We start from the raw sequence: 18,337 nt of genomic DNA on the forward strand, positions 1-18,337 counted from the left end.
CTTTAGCTCTGCTGCCATCTCAAAAGACATACAAGCCAAAGGCTCAAAGTTAAAACAGAACAGAATAATGCTGGACATAACCAATTGGATATTGGAAAACCAATATAGGGAGCAATATTCACACAAAATAATTGTGTGTATGGCATTATACACACAAAAGAGCAGTGTGTGTGTTGGGGGCAGGGGTATTTACACTAAGGAGCAATGTAGGCATGGGTTACTTCAATTTAGGAGTAGCATAGAAAGGGTTATTTAGATTAAGGTCCAGTCTAGGCATTTTTATTTAGAATAAGGAGCAGTGCATGCAGGGTTATTTATACTAAGGAGCAGTGTAGGTGGGGTTATTTATACTAAGGAGCAGTGTAGGTGGAGTTATTTATACTAAGGAGCAGTGTGGTTGGGTTATTCATACTAAGGAGTAGTGTAGGAAGGGTTATTTAGAATAAGGAGCAGTGTATGCAGGGTTATTTAGAATAAGGAGCAGTGCATGCAGGATTATTTAGAATAAGGAGCAGTGTATGCAGGGTTATTTAGAATAAGGAGCAGTGCGTGCAGGATTATTTAAGAGTAAGGAACAGTGAAGGCAGTGTTATTTTGATTAAGATAATTACACTCTAGATCATATTTGTTTTGTTGTAAATGTATTTGTGTATCTACACAAACACATGTTTTGCTGCCCTATAAAGTTTGAAAAATGCTTTATGCAGTCCACTTTGGTCCAAACCCTTTTTTGATGTTAGAGTACCCTTTTCGCTTTTTGACGTTCATATTTATATCATACAAAAACCTGTGATGTAATAAAACTGAGAAAATGTGATTTAGATGCTAATCAGCCTCTTATTCACAAAGCTGGGCAATAAAAGTCTACCTTCCCCCAAGCTTATGGTTTACAACCCTGCCCTCGCAACAGACATATTCTGAACATCCCATATTCTAAACATCCATTCAGAAAATGCTCATTTGAATCAAGTGTTTAGTCCATCGTAAAATTGTACACAAACCGTTTGTGATCAAACATGATGTGACTTATTGGCACTCTCTGAAGTTACATTTCAAAGCTTTTAATTGCATTACCTTTGAGTAATTGAGTAAGAAGTGAAAAATGTTACAGTTGTGCCAGTTCTCTCCTACCCTACTTAATTGAGGGAAGGAAGCGTCTGCTTTATTTCAAGTGGCATCAAAGGGGCTACACTAATAAGGCCTGTCAAAATGTTTTATGTTTCATTACGTTTGTCAGTTCCGTGAAACAATTATTCTTATTTTTTTAACCAATTATTTTGTCATTTAAGAAAAAATATTGTAAACCTGATTTTATGTTTTATTACATTTGTCTGTTTGGTTTGAGTGTGACAGCCAACATAGGCCTGTTCGTGAAACAATTATTGTTATTTGTTAACCAATTATTAAGAAAAATATTGGTAAATCTAATTTGTGTACGGTTTATATTCAATTATTTATGAGACAATAATAACCCCATAATATAGCCTACCTCTAATTTGTTGTTCTGATTTAAAAAAAGAAATGTTGTTCTTAGCTCTGTTAAGTCATTCAATAATTTGCTAAAAATTACTACTAGCCTATTAAACAGACTGAACTTTCAAAACGGCTGACATGGACGACTGCGCCTCCTTGGTGTTCTTGTCAACCACTGCAGGTCATTGTTAGAATTATTTTTAGTTTTTTTACAGCTACAGTGATGCCTTATGTTTTTACAGTTTACCAAGGACCAACCCAGCACTACTTTATGTACACACAAAGCTCTCCCATTTTAGGCTACCGAAAGTAACTGGATTCATGAACTTAATCTGAAATAAAGACATCATATTTAGTGCTTTGTTGCAAATCCCTTGCATTCAATGACTGACACTCTGCCTGAATCGGCAACCCATATACAGTATCACACCCTGGGTATTTTCCCTGGTGGTGCACTGCCAAGCCTGCACCGCCACCTTTTGCAGTTCCTTTTTCTTTTGGGGGGGATTTTGCCTTCAGTCTTGTCTTCAGGAAGTGAAATGCAGGTTCAGTAGATTTCAGTTTGGGTGATTGAATCATACCACTGAAAAACTAAAATGAACATACCACTGGAAGCAATCACATCATCAATAATGACAAGTGAGACAGTTCCTGTAGCAGCCATACATGCCCAAGCCATAACACTACCTCCACCATGTTTCACAAATGAGGTGGGTGCTTTGGATCAGGAACAGTTATTTTCTTTCTATAAACGTTCCTCATTTTCGTACAGGCTAATACTCATCTCATCTGCCCATAGATTGTTCCGGGACTCTACACTTTTTTAAATAGCCTTTTAGCTAACTTGCCATGGCTATTCGGTTATTGAGGTTTACCAGTGGTTTGCATTTTATGAGATTATCCTGCTGTAGTCTTCTCTTAATTTTCATCATTCAACCATCAATGACAATATCCTGGATTTTTTCTTGATCTGTTCAACAGCAGAAAGGATTCTTCACGTTTGAAAGTATTCTTCTTTCATCCACTACAGGTCAGCAATCAGTGACCTGCTATTAGCTAACACTGTTGCATTTCACTACACTGAGTCTCATCTTCCATTCCCATTAACGCTACCTCAATTTGCCCCTTGGCAGATTGTTAATATCATGGCAGATTTAGCAAGACTTTAAAAAGATACATTTTGTTCTCAGGAAAAAATCCTTGCGCTTTTGTCCATTATTGTGAATTATTGTGCTGTGCAAGACAACCTCACTTTTAGCTTCCTTAATTTGCGATTGTCCGTCAATTCACAACTGGTTAAGGGACATTTCTAATCTTCACTTTGCTTTTGGTGCTGCTTTGTGGAAGAATTCTGCTCGCTCACAGGTATCAGGGAGCGGGTGCTGAATTACGGGAGTCTCCTGGATCTTCTGGGAGAGGTGGGATGTCTGGATTACTGTCAGGAGTCCAAGATAGTGCCCCTAGTGTTCTTCCAATGCAAAGTGGTTCATCAAGGTAGATGTGATGGAGGCAACCAACTAACTTAATGGTCATATGGTTCCACCACGGTGCAGCAGTTCTGGAGTCGTTCCAAGCACACCCAAGGACATTGATGATGTCTCTCCCACCAAACTCACCATTCCTAAGTGCTTGTCATGGCAATAAGATGTTTAGTATTATAACCATCATGTTTAGTACACACTAAACATGAAGGTCTTAGCCTATCATGACATCACCACAGAGGTGTGCTTTTTAATCCAAGGTGCAAGCTATCTGTCCAGGTTGTGGATACCCATGAGAATTTGCATTATAAATTATTATTCAATCCAATGGATCCCGACAGACCCCTCGCTTCATTGGTCATTTGACCTCAAAATTAAAAATCTTGCTGCTTAATTAATTGTCCATAAACTTAATATGGCAAGACACAATTCTAACCTATGAATCAGGCTAGCTTATTCAAGTTTTCATCATTCTAAATTTGGACTGAACGAGAGAACGTTATGTCCAGCAATGGTGCCACATCACAGGCAAACACTGCCAGTCAGGCAGCAGCCAATTGAGAGTAGTAGCAGCTAGTGCCAGTTACACTGACTCTGTCCAAAGTGGCACTCAATTTGTGTTAATGTGTCCATTCCAGCAAGGCAAGGGTGGCCAAAGGAGACCAGTTAAGTTAGGTTGGTGTACGTGACAGAAAACTTCATGGCCTTTTCTGAGCTGTACTCTATCGCACTTCAGCTAATGTGGCTAAGTTGATGAGCTACCATCCAATAGTAAAGCTCGGGGCCTGAGTTTTCCCATCCTGCACTGCATGAAAACATTCAAGTCATTTTGATAGCCAGCTCAGTGGCTAGCAATAATAATGTTGCTAGCTAGTCAACAGTAGCTATTAACATTGATATACTTGTTTTTAGATGAATCAATAAATGATTTGGCTATATTGCATGTCTTTCTGTTGCTGGAACATTTTAAACATAGTTAGCCTTTTCCAAATAATTAAATGAGTACTCTACCTACTACCTATGTGATTCCTGATGTTGGACAGTTTTTCAGTGTTTGCACAATGGGAATGTACACTCGGTGAGCACTTTATTAGGTATTTATTACTTCTTTTTTTAGACATCTACTGCTGTAGCCTGTCCACTTAGAGGTTTGAAGCATTGTGTGTTCAGAGATGCTCTTCTACATACCACTGTTGTAATGTGTAGTTATTTGCGTTACTGCCACCTTCCTGTCAGCTTTGACCAGTCTGGCCATTCTCCTCTGACGTCTCTCATTAACAAGGCATTTCTGTCTGCAGAACTGCTGCTCAATTGATTTTTTTAGTTTTTTGCACCATTCTGTGTGTGAAAATCCCAGGAGATCAGAAGTTTCTGAGAGACGCAAACCACCCTGTCGCCTACCAACATTCATTCCACAATCAAAGTCACTTAGATCACATTTTTCCTCATTCTGATGGTTGATGTGAACATTAACTGAAGCTCCTGACCCATGACTGTATGCCTTGCACTGCTGCCACACAATTGGCTGATTAGATAACCGCATTAATAAGCAGGTGTAATAAAGAAAAAATGTTCCTAATAAAGTGCTCAGTGAGTGTATAGATAAAAAACAATACGGCAACTCTTGTTTGCTCACTAATGCTAGCTTGCTAGCTATTTAGCTTGCTAATTTGACAGAATTACAGATGTACAATTTGACATTCAGTACCCAGTCCCTAAAATAGACACAGTGCTACTAGAAGATGGACCAGAGGAGACGAGTGAGCAGTCATACGCAGACTAAAAAAAATACTGAGGTCAGTGGTGAATCTTTTGACAATTTGAACAATTAAATGCATCAATCTGGCATACTCTGAAGTCAAAATGGAAAGATTTGCTTTGATTAAAAATATATTATTAAAATACTGAGGTCATGACCTCAGTGTCCTCAATGGTAGTTACGGGCCTGCGAGTGAGGGTCCAGTTGGTCCAGTTCATACAACAAATATACAATGTTTTCCGCATTGAATGGCTAATTTCCCTGGCTTAAGATACAATAAAGAATGTTACAAAATGTACTGTGTGTATTTTTTTGTGCACAGTATGTGATAGCCAGTGCTGTTAATACAAAACAGCCTAAGTGGAACCCTTTCCACTTTGGCCTAGAAGGGAATTTTACAGACATGGTTGAAAACTTAAATTAAAGAAGAGGCTTGTACCATTCACAAATTTACATCAGAGCATGTAAATACAGAGTACACAAAAGATACATAAAAATACAAATAAAATGGAAAAAAACATTTAAAAAAAACGCCTGAATATCTCAATGTCTAAGTAAAAGACCAACATTGAACTACTTTATATTCTGCACAAATTTGATATCAATGTGTGTACAAGATTGCACCAAGATGTCCTCAAGTGTCCTCCAAATACAAAACATCTGCATATCTTTTTGTCCAGACACATGAATGGTCAGAAAAGCTTTTCTATTAAACCCAATTTTTTAAATACAAAATGTAAAGAAAATTAGGTTAACCAGAGCCCCGTTAGCCCTGTTAGCCAGTAAAATTGCGGTTTATCTATGGCAAGTGCAATGCAAACACTCACTTGATGCTTTATACACATCTGATTGCAACGTTTAAATTAGTTCCATATTGAAATGACCAAGCAATGCATTTATGCCACAACAACAAGTAATTTGTTTGCTTGGTATAGTCCCAGCAAAAACATAGTTTTCCTGAAAATGGCTGAAATAGGTAACTCTACCTAGGAAGTGGTTTTGCCCATAGAGCTAAAGTTAAAAATTCTATTCATGAGCAAACAATTACACAACTTGTTCTCAATTTTTTTATATTGCCATGCTAGGTTGTATGGGGCTTTTTGAGATATGCTTTAATGTTTTAATTTTCTTCATTATTGCACTTCATTCAATTTTGCGCTTAATTGCACTCAATTCACTTTAATATTAAACACTGTTGCACCTTATTTCATTTTAAGTCTATCTCCTTTAATTTCATTGTAAACATCCACATGTCTTAAAGGAAAATGCAAGCATTTCTAAGATGATATGCGTTTCTGTTTTGTAAAGCCATCGGAAGAAATGGTGCCACCAAAACTGGTGCCTGTGCCACCATCTGATAAACTTGCCGCTGAGTCCTGACATGGTGGAGGATCTGATCAGAATCAGCATTGAGGGAATGAGCCTTGAGGAAGTTGATGTGAGGGAATATGTTCAAGTTGGTTTAACCAGGGAAAAAGGCCTATCAGACTGTCAGAGCTGGCCATCTGCGGAACCTTGCACCACAGGTGGATTTCAAGGGGAGGCTTGTTAAGGAAATACCGTTGGCACTTCCATTTGTTGTTCTGCACTTAATGTATTCTCAAAAGTGCATGCAAAATTATGTACATTTTTGCTTTCAAAACTGATTTCAAAGCCTTAAGGTAGGCCTACTACATAATGATGAATCATACAGGCTGCTGCAAAACGTAGCAAAATAACAAATTGTTGCATCACCAAACGTTTTGATTGTGCCACCAGCCTAAAAAGTTAGTCTGGAGCCCTGCTAGCCATTACTTTTTTCCATTGGCCAATTACTACAAATATTACAAAGGTTAATAATTATGTAGGCACATATATTGATCATACCGAATCTGTTTCTTAGCAGACACTTTTATCCAGAGCGACATACAGTCTGCCTCTATGAATGAGATCATAACAATACACACTATAATATGCACTCTCATGTAGGATCTATCGATGAATCACACAAGTTTAAAAACTGTATGCTTATGTACCAACACAGTTTGTGGACCAGCTCTTTCTTATTGAAGAAAGTAGGTTTCTGTTTCTCTTCTTCTTTTCTCCAACCAGAAATGGTGGACTCACTTCTCTAGTCACAAGCCAGCTGTGTTTGTTACTTTCCTTGTTCACGCTGATTTAGTACATTCAGATTGTCATTAATATACGTTTTTTTGCTCCCATTCTCAAGAGAACCAAAGGAGTGGCGAGATTGGTAGGCTTGTTCACAATGTATTTTATCGCTGAAATTTATGTGGATAATTTTTCTAAATTAAAAATCACTATAATTGCTTGTCAGTATAACTGAGGAGACTGAGACTGGCATTGAAACTAATCTCTATCTTCAAAGTCTTAGTGCATAGTCAAAAAGTGCAGTGCACAAATTCATTTAGGGTGTGGTAAGGTGCACTTTTGCTAGTTTCACAGCAGATAGTTGAAGTGCAAAGTAAGGCAAAAGGTTCACAAGGGCTGGACTTAGTGGCTTAATTAATTAATATGTGTGTCTTGGATGTAATGTGGAAAAACCAACCATCTGGTGGACTGCTATTAAAACGGCAGATTTAGCAAGATGTCAAACAGACAGATTTACAGCTGAGGACAAACTGCCATTCTGCCAGTCCATTAAAATTGTCTGAATTGTATAATGTTGTCCAAATTTATTTTAGTTTCTGATTATATCTTAAAGGATAACACCAATAATTTTTTTCACTTTTTCAGAATTGTCAACATATCTTGTGATTGTCATTAAGCCATTGATTTCAGTAGTGCACTGAAGTCATTAACTCCCCTAGAGGCCATGGTGCCAGTGCTCAAATTTGACATTCAGCGCTCCTGCAACCAAACTATGAGCAGAAGCAAAAAAATCTCTGTTGCAGTTTTATTGGTAAGTGAAACTCTAAATAAAGTGCTACAAATACAAAACAATGAAGGCGAAAATAAAAAAATTAAGTTAAGTTCTCCTTTATTGAAATGAAATACTGAGTCACAAATGTAAAACAGGCAAACCTATACCTTTTCTGAATCTACTTAACCACAAGTGTGCAAAATCTGACGGTGACTACAAAACTACGCAAACTTTAAGCAGTGTACCGAGCTGTCCCTTTTTGTGTCTACAAATCTATCCAAAATGGCTAAATTGTACATTGCCGTAAATAATAAAATAATCATATATTTTTACCACAACTCAACTCTTATAACTAATAAAATTCACTATTGCATATTTTTCAAGTAGTATAGGTATAGGGTCTAAAAGAGGCGTGCATAACAAGGGCCGATCCATTTCAGGATTTTGTGCCAACTTCTGGTCATAATTATCTAATTGACTGAATCATATCTGACACGTGTATGAGTACTGGCTACAGCTGCAGACTGCAAGTGTATCCTGATGATTTTACTGTTTTCAAGTACAGGCTTGAACCACGGTAATTTATAGAGCTCTCCGTAAATTGAAAACAAGGCAATTGGTTGGAACAAAAACCAGTACGCCGACCGGCCCTTGAGGACCGGAGTTGTGCACCCCTGGACTAAAATATTTATGGGTCCAAAAACCTATCAAATACATTGTCCATTAAAAGCATTTAAAATTTCCCCAAATTATGCTTGAAGATGAGACATTGATACCACATTGAGATATAATGCAAACACATTGTGACTAATATGTAATAATTCACTCTTGTACTTTTTGCTGTACCCTATAGAGTATGTAATCTTTTGTTTAATGGAGATGATACAGCGTTTTACAAATGTTTTTCCGATCAATCAAGGGAAATCTTATGTTCATCTATTTATTTATTTATTCATTTATTCACCTTTATTTAACCAGGAATGTCCCAATGAGATTAAAAATCTCCTTTTCAAGAGAGACCTTGCCAAGACAGGCAGCAGCACAAAATAATTTACAAACAAATAGGTTCACACAAACCACAAAAACCATCTAACATATTAGCACATGGGTACACAAACAATCCTCCCATACAAACAGCTTAGACCCCAGCTGGACCTCTCTGCTCCACCACATTAGGATAACTGGCTATCTCATTATTCCATTGCTTCTCACAGTCACAATGCCAATCTGTACTGCCCCCCATGGGTGGAAAAAACTTTCCATGGTGGTTAGGACAGCAGAATCCTTCTCCATCTTGTGACACAAACTCAGATCAAACTCTTCAGACTGTATCTTGTTTCCCTTTCTTCCCTACACATATACTCCTAACACACAAACCTAATGTACAACCAGGTCTGGCACAATTAACCATGCAAATCAGATTAATGCACTTCCTCCATCAATTCAACAATGTTCTCCTACATTGTGTGTGTGCTATATTTCTGTAGAAGTGTGTATCCTAAATGAATGTATTACAATGCAATGTAATGTAGTAACTACTCATGGTGTGCATAGACGATGCTGTATCAGTTCAGCAAAATAATTATCTGTATCTTACCTTCTGAATACCATTGGCCAACTCAGAACACAATCTGTGCATTTTTTCTGAATATGATATTCTAGTTTAGATACCGCCAGTCTATATTATCTATGCACTTCAGTTTTTATCCATCTTGTTGAATACTGCAGGTACAGCTGATCTAGTGTCAGTGGACACATGCCTTTTATGCATGTAAGCTTGTATGTCTGTATGCAAGCACCTATGTGCATGTATGATGTGTTTGTATGGGTAGACAAATGTGTGTGTACAACATATGTATATACGTGTGTGATGTAGGTAGGTGTATGCATATGCGATGTGGGTGGTTTGTACATCTGTATGCATGTGTATATGTGTATGTGTGATATGGGTGGGTGTATGTACATTGCATTTAGAAACGTACAAAGAAAGTGCATATGAAGCTCATTGAACAAACTACAGAACAGGTCAGATAAGGAACACATAGGAACGGTTGTAAAGCCATGAACATAAGTCTAGTACTCAAGGTACAGTAGATAGGCCTAGTCTGTTAGTAACAAGGTCAGAAAATACAAACACAAAGTCAAAAGTCCTAGATATAGGTTTGTATGTGTGTGTGTGTGCATGTTTATATACGCATGTGTGATGTGGGTGGCTGTATGTAGGTTTGAATGTGTGTGCATTTGTATACTGCATGTTTCATGTGGGTGTTTGTATGTAGGTTTGTATGTGTCTTTGCATGTGCAGCTGAGAGAGGGGTCAGACCTTTAGGGACTGGGCAGTATCAGGATCAGTGTCGTGGTACAGGATGACATTGTTGGCCATGTCGAAGCTCTCCCGCACACCCAGATGGTAAAAGAGGGATGGCTGCCTGAACACATCACTCATGTCCACCACAGCAATGTCTGCAGAGACATGAGACAGTGAGACAGTCGCACACACATGCTGATGCATGCCCACATGCAGTCACAAACATGACCACCACCTAAATATTCTGCTGAGATATGAGGCAGAAATACACACACACAAACATCACTCATATCACTCAACATTTGAAGCACTGAACTAATCTCAATACTTCAAAAGTTGATTGTAACATATTGAAGCTCAAAGGCAGACGCTTGTTGGAGGTTCAGGGCTTCTCGCTATGCAGGTTTCCTCAACCTGTGAATGTGTGGAGCTCAATGCAAGCCTAGGCAAGATGTATAAAAATAGAATCAAATTAAAACTAGAGTGGGCTCGCTTTACAAGCTATGAGAGTGGAGAGCTATTAAAAGGAGCAGCAGATAAACCATCAGCTACTGTTTCTGGAGTTGTACTGCAAATTATAGCGCTCCATGTCAGAAATACCACACTCAGACAAGGGCTTTTTTAAAGTGTGAAATATGCACTTATGTCATGCAGATAGAAATAACGTCCAGCTCTTGTCTTTTTTGTGGGGGTGGGTAAAGGACAGCTGTTGGCTTGTCAAGCTTTCTGGGATAGGCTAGACCAGGGCTGCCCTACCTTGTTCCTGGAGATCTACCATGCAGTAGTTTTTTCCTTTCAACCCAAACAGCTCAACAGGATCTCTGTTGAATTAGGTGCGCTCTGTTACTCTGTTCAGGTAGACTATATCGTAACTTAACTACATATCGCCGTCATTACTGTGTACTGTACGTTTATAAAGGAACATGACATGGAACGAAGAAGCCCTTGTAGCAGCAACCGTCACTTTTTAATCACCTGTTGCTCACTCGCTGGCTGTCACAATGAAAATAATAATAGTTATATCTTTGTAAGCAAAATGTAATGTGTGTAACACTATTTCCATAGTTTCCGTTTAGTAGCAAGGACCAGCAAATATCAGAAAATCAATGTGTGATGTGACTATCCGTGATTTGCGCAAACTGTGATTCACCGTGATTTGGATTAGGTTCGATTTGGATTGTGCAGCTGTCTTTCTCAGTAATTTGACCATCGCAAATTGAGATTAGCTTCCATTCTTGAGATAACCTGAGTCGTACAGGTGAAATATGGTTAAGGTGAATTAAATAAGACACACTGGTACAATATCAGACTTAAATATTAGCCTACAATGAAAGTTTGCCTCCACAAAGATAAGTGGTAAACAGACACGCAAAGCATGATGAAACCTAACGTAGGCCTACATTCGTAAATTGGCTCCAGGTTCCTACATGCTCGTTTAAAGAGTTCATGCACGGTGGTTGGTGAGATCGCAACCGATAACTCACCTGCATCATAGAACGTGTCCAATACCGTAGTCTCCCCAAAGTCCAGTCGACCGAAAGTCACTGTGGTCAGGATTGCACTCTCGGCGTCGCACGCTCGCTGAAGGCACTGCAGGGCACCGGATTCTGGACTATTAGCAGCCACAGCCTTCAGTCCATCATTAAGCACATAAACCGCCCGGAGAGAGCGCTGCTTGGACAGCAGGCTGGGGCTGGCGACCTCCGCTCTCTCCACGCCCGCTGTCATCAAAATGCTTGCGGAGTGGTCACCTCCGGTCTCCGCTGCAGGCTGACAAGGTGCGACCTCCATCGCAATTCAGTCAGTTGATCCGTGTTATTTTCCCACCTCCTTATTCCTTAACTTTTTTGCCTGTAGGCCACGAAATTTCGAGTTCTCTCCTGAAAACGGTGCTTCACTCGGTTTGCGGTACGAGCACCTTACGCCCAGGGAGGCGCGTGTTTATGCTACCCTGCATCTTGCGCATTGTCATCTCGTGCGCATCACAATTATTCTCGGGTCAGGTAGTTTGTCTAATCTGCTTGGTCCAGTTTTAACTAGATTTAATTTCAGAGAGAGTGACAGAGAGAAAGCGAGAGAGAGAGAGAGAGAGAGAGAGAGAGAGAGAGAGAGAGAGATAGCTCAAAGAGCGTAAACGTGTAAAGCACGAATCAGAAAATCTCTCCCATATCACTGCCCTGCAATACAGCGTATGCAACAGTGTGCATTTCACTGCAAATGTATTTAAAACAAGCAAAAACAAGTTCATAAATAATTAACGACAGTGTTCCGTGCGAGTGTTAACATGCTGCTTTTCACGCAGCACAAACTAACATTTCTTGTTATAGTAACCTACACATTTTGATCATGTTATAAGGACAATTGGTTCACTCGAATAAACCCTTTATTCGATAGAGGAGGCAATTTACGGGCATTAAAAAGTGAGAGCGAACCGTTCAAGACAGCGGACAGCTACAGCAACGCCCGTCAACGCCTGAACTTTGGGTAACGTACGTCGTTATCAGTAGCCTACAACTGATAAATGGAGACGAGAAATCTCTATTTTTGATATTTAACATTTCCAAGTCTTCGAAGCGTTAATAGTACACTTCAGCGATTTTTTATTATTTTTTATTATAGCCTACTTCCGAAACTCCTTTAATTCGATGTTTTCATTTCTAGCGGTGCTGAAATGCTATCGTGCGGTTGGCTAAATAAAAAGCTTAATTTTCACGTGCGACAGGAAAGTAAGACAAGTTATTCCAAGTTACGTCGGCGTTGGACATACACGATTGACCATCGATTCTGGAAATTCTGGAACTGTAGCGTGGACTATCCGTTTTGACCGCGTTTCCAGCTAGAGTTAGAAACAAATATTTTGTCTCGAGTTCCCGGTCGCTGGCATGGTGCCAAAGAGGAGGCTGACATATGATCTTTATTATCGCGAAATGTATTTCCGGATTCCATAGTAACATCTAAATAATACCATCTCAGAAAAGGCTGACGTGAAGTTTAGCCTAATGCTTGCAATCCGAGAAGCAAATTATTACAATGTGTTTCGTTTTTACAATCAGCATACAGTCAGTGGAATGCCATAAGATTTTCGACATGGCTTCCGTTCTAAACTAAGCAACGGGGGCAGCGCTAGTGTCCACCAATGGCAAAGGCCACTCTGCGGTGAGTTTCCAGAAGCATGTCGTACGGGTAAGAATGTCTGGAAGTCTCTCTTCAAGACATTAGCTCATTTTATGAGTGTTTCCCGAAACACGTGTCTACTTTTTCCGGGACTAATCGTGAAATTCCAAGTATTGCCATGTTAAATTGCTTTGTAGCCAATACAGAAGAAATCGCGTAGCATTGTACAATTACCTAAGTCTATAAACATATCTAAATCTATCAAAATTATTTATACTAAGCTACCACAAATGTGTATTTTTCAGATATGAGCAGTTTTGGGAAAGTGATCATGTTCTACTCCTTCTGCCAGTTTAATTTGTGTTGATTAAAAAGGATATTCAAACTGATAATTTGATGTGGCCCATTGTCTAGTTTCAATTATGTTTAAGAAAGTGCAATTTGTTTGCAGAAACTTGTTATTTTGATTACATATTGCAAACACACCTGAAGAGTTAACTGAAGTCATATTGCAAACACACCTGAAGAGTTAACTGAAGTCATATTGCAAACACACCTGAAGTCAAGTAACTGAGAATTTTCTTCATGTCATCTTTTGGGAAACGCAGGTGGAATTTTCAAAAGCTGAACGTCCTGCATTTTGCTATCTGGAATCTCGACCTGCCCTCCAACTCTCCATTTCTATAAACAAGTCACAGACCAAATATCTCTCATTACGAGCTGTACCATTCTACTCTGTCCACCCCTCTGTCTACTAGGAGACTTCTCAAAAATCAACCCACCAAATCAAAATGCCAAACCTATACTCATTGCCTTAGCTATTGCCATGAAAACCGTCATCTTAAACTGGAAAACTAGAAACACAATAAACATAACACAATGGTTAAACCTTCTCAAAGAATACATATTCATGGAAATACTCACACCAGCACCAAAACTCACACTTTGCAAACATTTGGTGTCCTTTCATGAAATAATTTAATTCTCCTGTTGACTAATACCCCCATCCTCACCCTCACCAACATATACTCACATAACATGAATCCAGAAACACTCTCCATGCAATACCATATCCCAATCCTGCCCATCCACAATCATGCATATTTTCCTTTATTATTGTTATTTTTTCTGTATTTAGGAATGTATTATTAATATTTTTTCCCTTTCTTTATTTTATTTTATTTCGTTTCTTCTCTCCCCTTTTCCATGCTACCCAGACAAGGCTCCCAGTCAACAATCCTGCCTATCTATCCTTCTGTCTGTTTGTCTATTCACCCGCCTGTCTATCTGTCTGTTGTTCTACATGCCCAAATGTCTACACAATTCTGCACACACAAGTCACACTTTGCACACAGTTTTTTCTCTTCAATATTTTCATTTATTGTTATCCTTAATTAATATGTTGTCTGTTTTCTTTGAACCCCTTTCAAAGGCTTCATATTTTCCTCTTCTCTCACTCTTTCTCAAAAATACCAATGTACCAATATATATATATATTTGTTATGAAAAATAAAGTTAAACCTCCTAAATTGACCTCCTAAGAGGTGGTGATGGGAATACAAAATACTACTACTACTACTACTACTACTACTACTAATAATAATAATAGTAATAATAATAATAATAATAATAATAATAATAATAAAAAAGATAATAATAAAAAAGATAATAATAAAAAGAAAAGTGATTGTTATTCAGCCAAATGTTACATAGCAACTTTTACTTCATCATGGACTGCAGTCCTAATCCAAATATGATCCACACCACCTTTAGTGTGTATTGGATGTAAAGGTGCATCTTCATTAATGATTTAAAAATTGCTATTTTGACTCGGTGCTGTACATGGGCCCTTTTTAAATGTATATATATTTCCAAAATTTTAATATTTGTTGGATATGAAGCAGGTGCGTTCAAATATGATTTACCCAAATTCATGCATATTCATATTCAGTTGCCTTGTACGGAGGGGGACATGCTTCGCAGGACTGTTGGAGGGAAGCCTTCTGCGGGCTGTACAATTTGACCCAATGGAGCCTATGCTGTATGCTCCAATGACTGTAATGCAATGTACAGTAATCTATGCAAACGAGTATTTTGGAGAAAGTGCCGCCTACTGTGAAAGCCATATTCCAAAACAACATTATCTATCATCCCCTGAATTATTGTTGCCTTCGGGGTAAATTTGTGGCTGTATGCATATTTTGGGTGTGGTCAGCCATTTCTGCTGAGTGTAACTTGGATTCCTGTGGTCATGTTTTGACACATCACAATTTCCTTTCTCAATTTCACACAGTGCTATGCTGTAGATTTCATGTGCCAAATCTGGCAGGAATCAGGCAAACATTGCAGGAGAAAAACGTGTTTGAGGAGATTGAGGTGGAAGAAATTTGGTGCATGTACATGAAACAAATTTTTTTTAAATTTAATTTAACATGGCTGCCAAATGTTATGAGATTCTGAGCATGGAAAAAGGGTGACTATTTAGCGCAAGGCAGAAGAAGAATCCTTGCAAAAACAATAGGGGTCCTATGCACTGTTCCCTGTACTGCACTGTACTGAGTTCTGCCCCCTTGAAGTGCAGGGCTCACTCGGAGAGATCACATGGTCCTCTAGGTTTCCCTATATGGACAATGGTCCGTAATACAATTGAGCAACTTCCTTGCAATGTCGTAACCAGCACTAACAGGAAAACTGATCAAAACAGCAACTTGTGAAGTAATATATGTAATAACTCAACATGTACATGAAGGGCTCATATATAAACCCTGGGTTTTCAACAAGTCTCTGCACCTTTGGCCAGACCTAGCATTGCAATCATTTTATACAGATTTGGGCAAACATTTAAAAACATAAAACCTTTTTTATCAATAGGGTGGTGCATTCATCATTTAGTTATCAGCACATTTATTGAAAACACTGTCTGAATGTTTGGGAACAACATTCTTAGTTTCACATGGCAAGTTTCTGAAATGTTCGTAGAAGTTTCATCAAAACATCTAAGAACATTTTTGAAAACATTTGGAAAACTAGAATGTTTTTTCAAAAGTTATAAGAATGTTCTCTGAAAACAGTCCCTTATTCTGTAACAGACTACACAAATCAAAGTAATGTCAATGCATGGTACAGTCAATACAGTTGTTTGAGGACAGGTGAAAGGTTGACGTTTTTCAACAAAAAACATTTTTTTCAGGCCTTTGGAGGACTGAGGGAATATTTCCAAGGGATACAACAAAAAGTCACTGTCCAAATACCTACTGACTGCACTGTGACTTTGGAAAAAAAAAAGCCTGCTTTTTTCGGAACATTTCAAGCTAATAATGGTAATGTTAGGGGAACCATCTTGGAGCCTAAAATTTTAGCTTGGCGTGTATCTGTTGCATATTTCCAGTCTTAAGACATCATGTCCTTATTCCTGTGTCTCTTCATAGTCCTGGTTACGGTATCTGTCTCCATAGTTCCTGTCCTGGTCAGCAGTACTCTGAATGACGACAACACATGCTCTCCTGTTTCTCTGGGAGAAAGATGAATCCACACAGCCTCACTGGACACCCCTGGTCTTCCTAATTGCCAATGAAAATAAACTCAATAAAGATCAGTGGACCATTACTGACAGGATAAACACACCAGACTGTTTACTTATGGTCTGTGTGTATAAGAAAGAGATTTTAATCTTGTGTGTGACTCAGTATTTCTCAAGAAATATGATTTCTGTATGAGGTGTGGGTGTGAGGTCTGTATATGGGTGTATGTTTTCATATTCATGCCATTGTATGTATTGATACATTTCTGATTGTGTTTTTGTGTGTCTGTTTGCACATTTGCATATAGTTGTATATACACTCACTGATTACCGAATCAGACAATTGTGTGGCAGCAGTGCAATGCATGCAATCATGTAGATATGGGTCAGATAATGTGCAGTTTGTAAGTATAGGGTGTCACAGTTCTTGTTGTTTTGGGTCTATGCTCCAGTACATTGAATTTGAAATGAAACAATTAATTGGTAGTAGGTGTAGGTAGAAATTGTAGGTCTGTCAGTTTTAAACTTTTTAAACAGCCCTCTCATTTTCAAGGAGTAATCAGACAAATTAACATAATCTGAAATAAAGTTGTCATATTTTGTACTTGCTTCCTGGCCTGTACTGCAGTCATCTTGAATTCCTGTTTATATCTGGGGCATTTTGCCTTTAGTTTTTTTTCTTCAGCACATGAAACGCATGTTCATGTTCAGTACAGCAACTCTGTACTGCTTTAGCAGTATATTCGCATTATCCAATGCTTTTGGAAGCATTTGGTTTTTCCACTTACAATACTTTGCTCACCTGTCCATAAGACATAAGTCCACAAGAACTCAACTTTTTAAATGTACTTTTTTAGCAAACTCTTACCTGGCTGTGCTGTTCTTGAGGCTGATCAGTGGATTACAGTGAACACTGAGGTTATGGTGGCATTGACCTCTCTTGTACACGTCTACATGTAGTATGTGCATTCTTACTTTCTTGTGCATAAACTAATGATGCTGTGACTCATAGCCAGCAAACAGCTGAGCAGCCAATTTACCTATTACTTTTGCTCCTCTTAAATGGGGAGGACTATGTATTAAAACAGCTATAATTCCTACACAGATAACCAGATATGCATGTATTCAAATCTCATGTGCCATGACAAATTGTGTCAATGACTTCAAATACTTATGCACTGCACTGTATTAGTGGTGTGTGCACATGTCTGCAAGTACGTGTATGGAGATCTATGTGTGCAGGTATGTATGTATGCAGGTGGCCTGTATCGTAGTGCTTAAGGTACATGATTCATCGTTGGTCTACTAGAAGTTGCTTTGGATAAAAGCGTCTGCCAAATGACATGTAATGCATTGTGATGGGGAGTATGCATGTGTTGTGACTGATGGGAAAATACTGATAGATGTATTCCACCATGAGCAGCTGAGCCTGAGGTGAAACCTTTAGCACAGATAAAATATCCCGTGACATCTGACCTTTCAGAGGATAACACAGCTGCCTCAGGCTGTTAAAGAAATGGACTGCCTACTGGCCTTAGATCAGTTTCAGATAAATATATAAAAGGCTGTAACCAAGATTTGATTCTTGGTTACCTGATCCCAGGTCAGCATTTGTGTGGATGTTTGGGGGTTCTTTCATTGCTATTTGGCAAGATGTAGCTCCAGGACTGCTCTATGGTGGCACCTAGTGGCCAAAGCAAAAAAAGAAACACAAGAACTGAAAGGAGAACCCAACGGAGAGGTCTTTGGACAGGCAGACAACCCTTCTGATATAAATATACTATGGCAGAAATTGGAACATTGCGCATCTTCCAAAATG

At 38.7% G+C, this 18,337-nt stretch overlaps 1 protein-coding gene across 2 annotated transcripts in view; it reads right to left on the reverse strand.

Moving 5' to 3' along the window:
* Positions 1-11,899, reverse strand: part of map3k15 (mitogen-activated protein kinase kinase kinase 15) — a 70,749-nt gene extending 58,850 nt beyond the window's left edge. For both annotated transcript variants that reach the window (XM_061238260.1, XM_061238259.1), the window contains exons 1-2: positions 11,369-11,899; positions 9,900-10,039 (exon numbers count right to left, since the gene is read on the reverse strand). In XM_061238260.1, coding sequence (XP_061094244.1) covers positions 9,900-10,039; positions 11,369-11,675 — 447 coding nt within the window. In that variant the 5' untranslated portion in view covers positions 11,676-11,899. The remainder of the gene's footprint in view (positions 1-9,899; positions 10,040-11,368) is intronic.
* Positions 11,900-18,337: the final 6,438 nt, after the last annotated feature.

Source organism: Conger conger, chromosome 4 (genome assembly GCF_963514075.1).
Source record: "Conger conger chromosome 4, fConCon1.1, whole genome shotgun sequence".
NCBI lineage: Eukaryota > Metazoa > Chordata > Actinopteri > Anguilliformes > Congridae > Conger > Conger conger.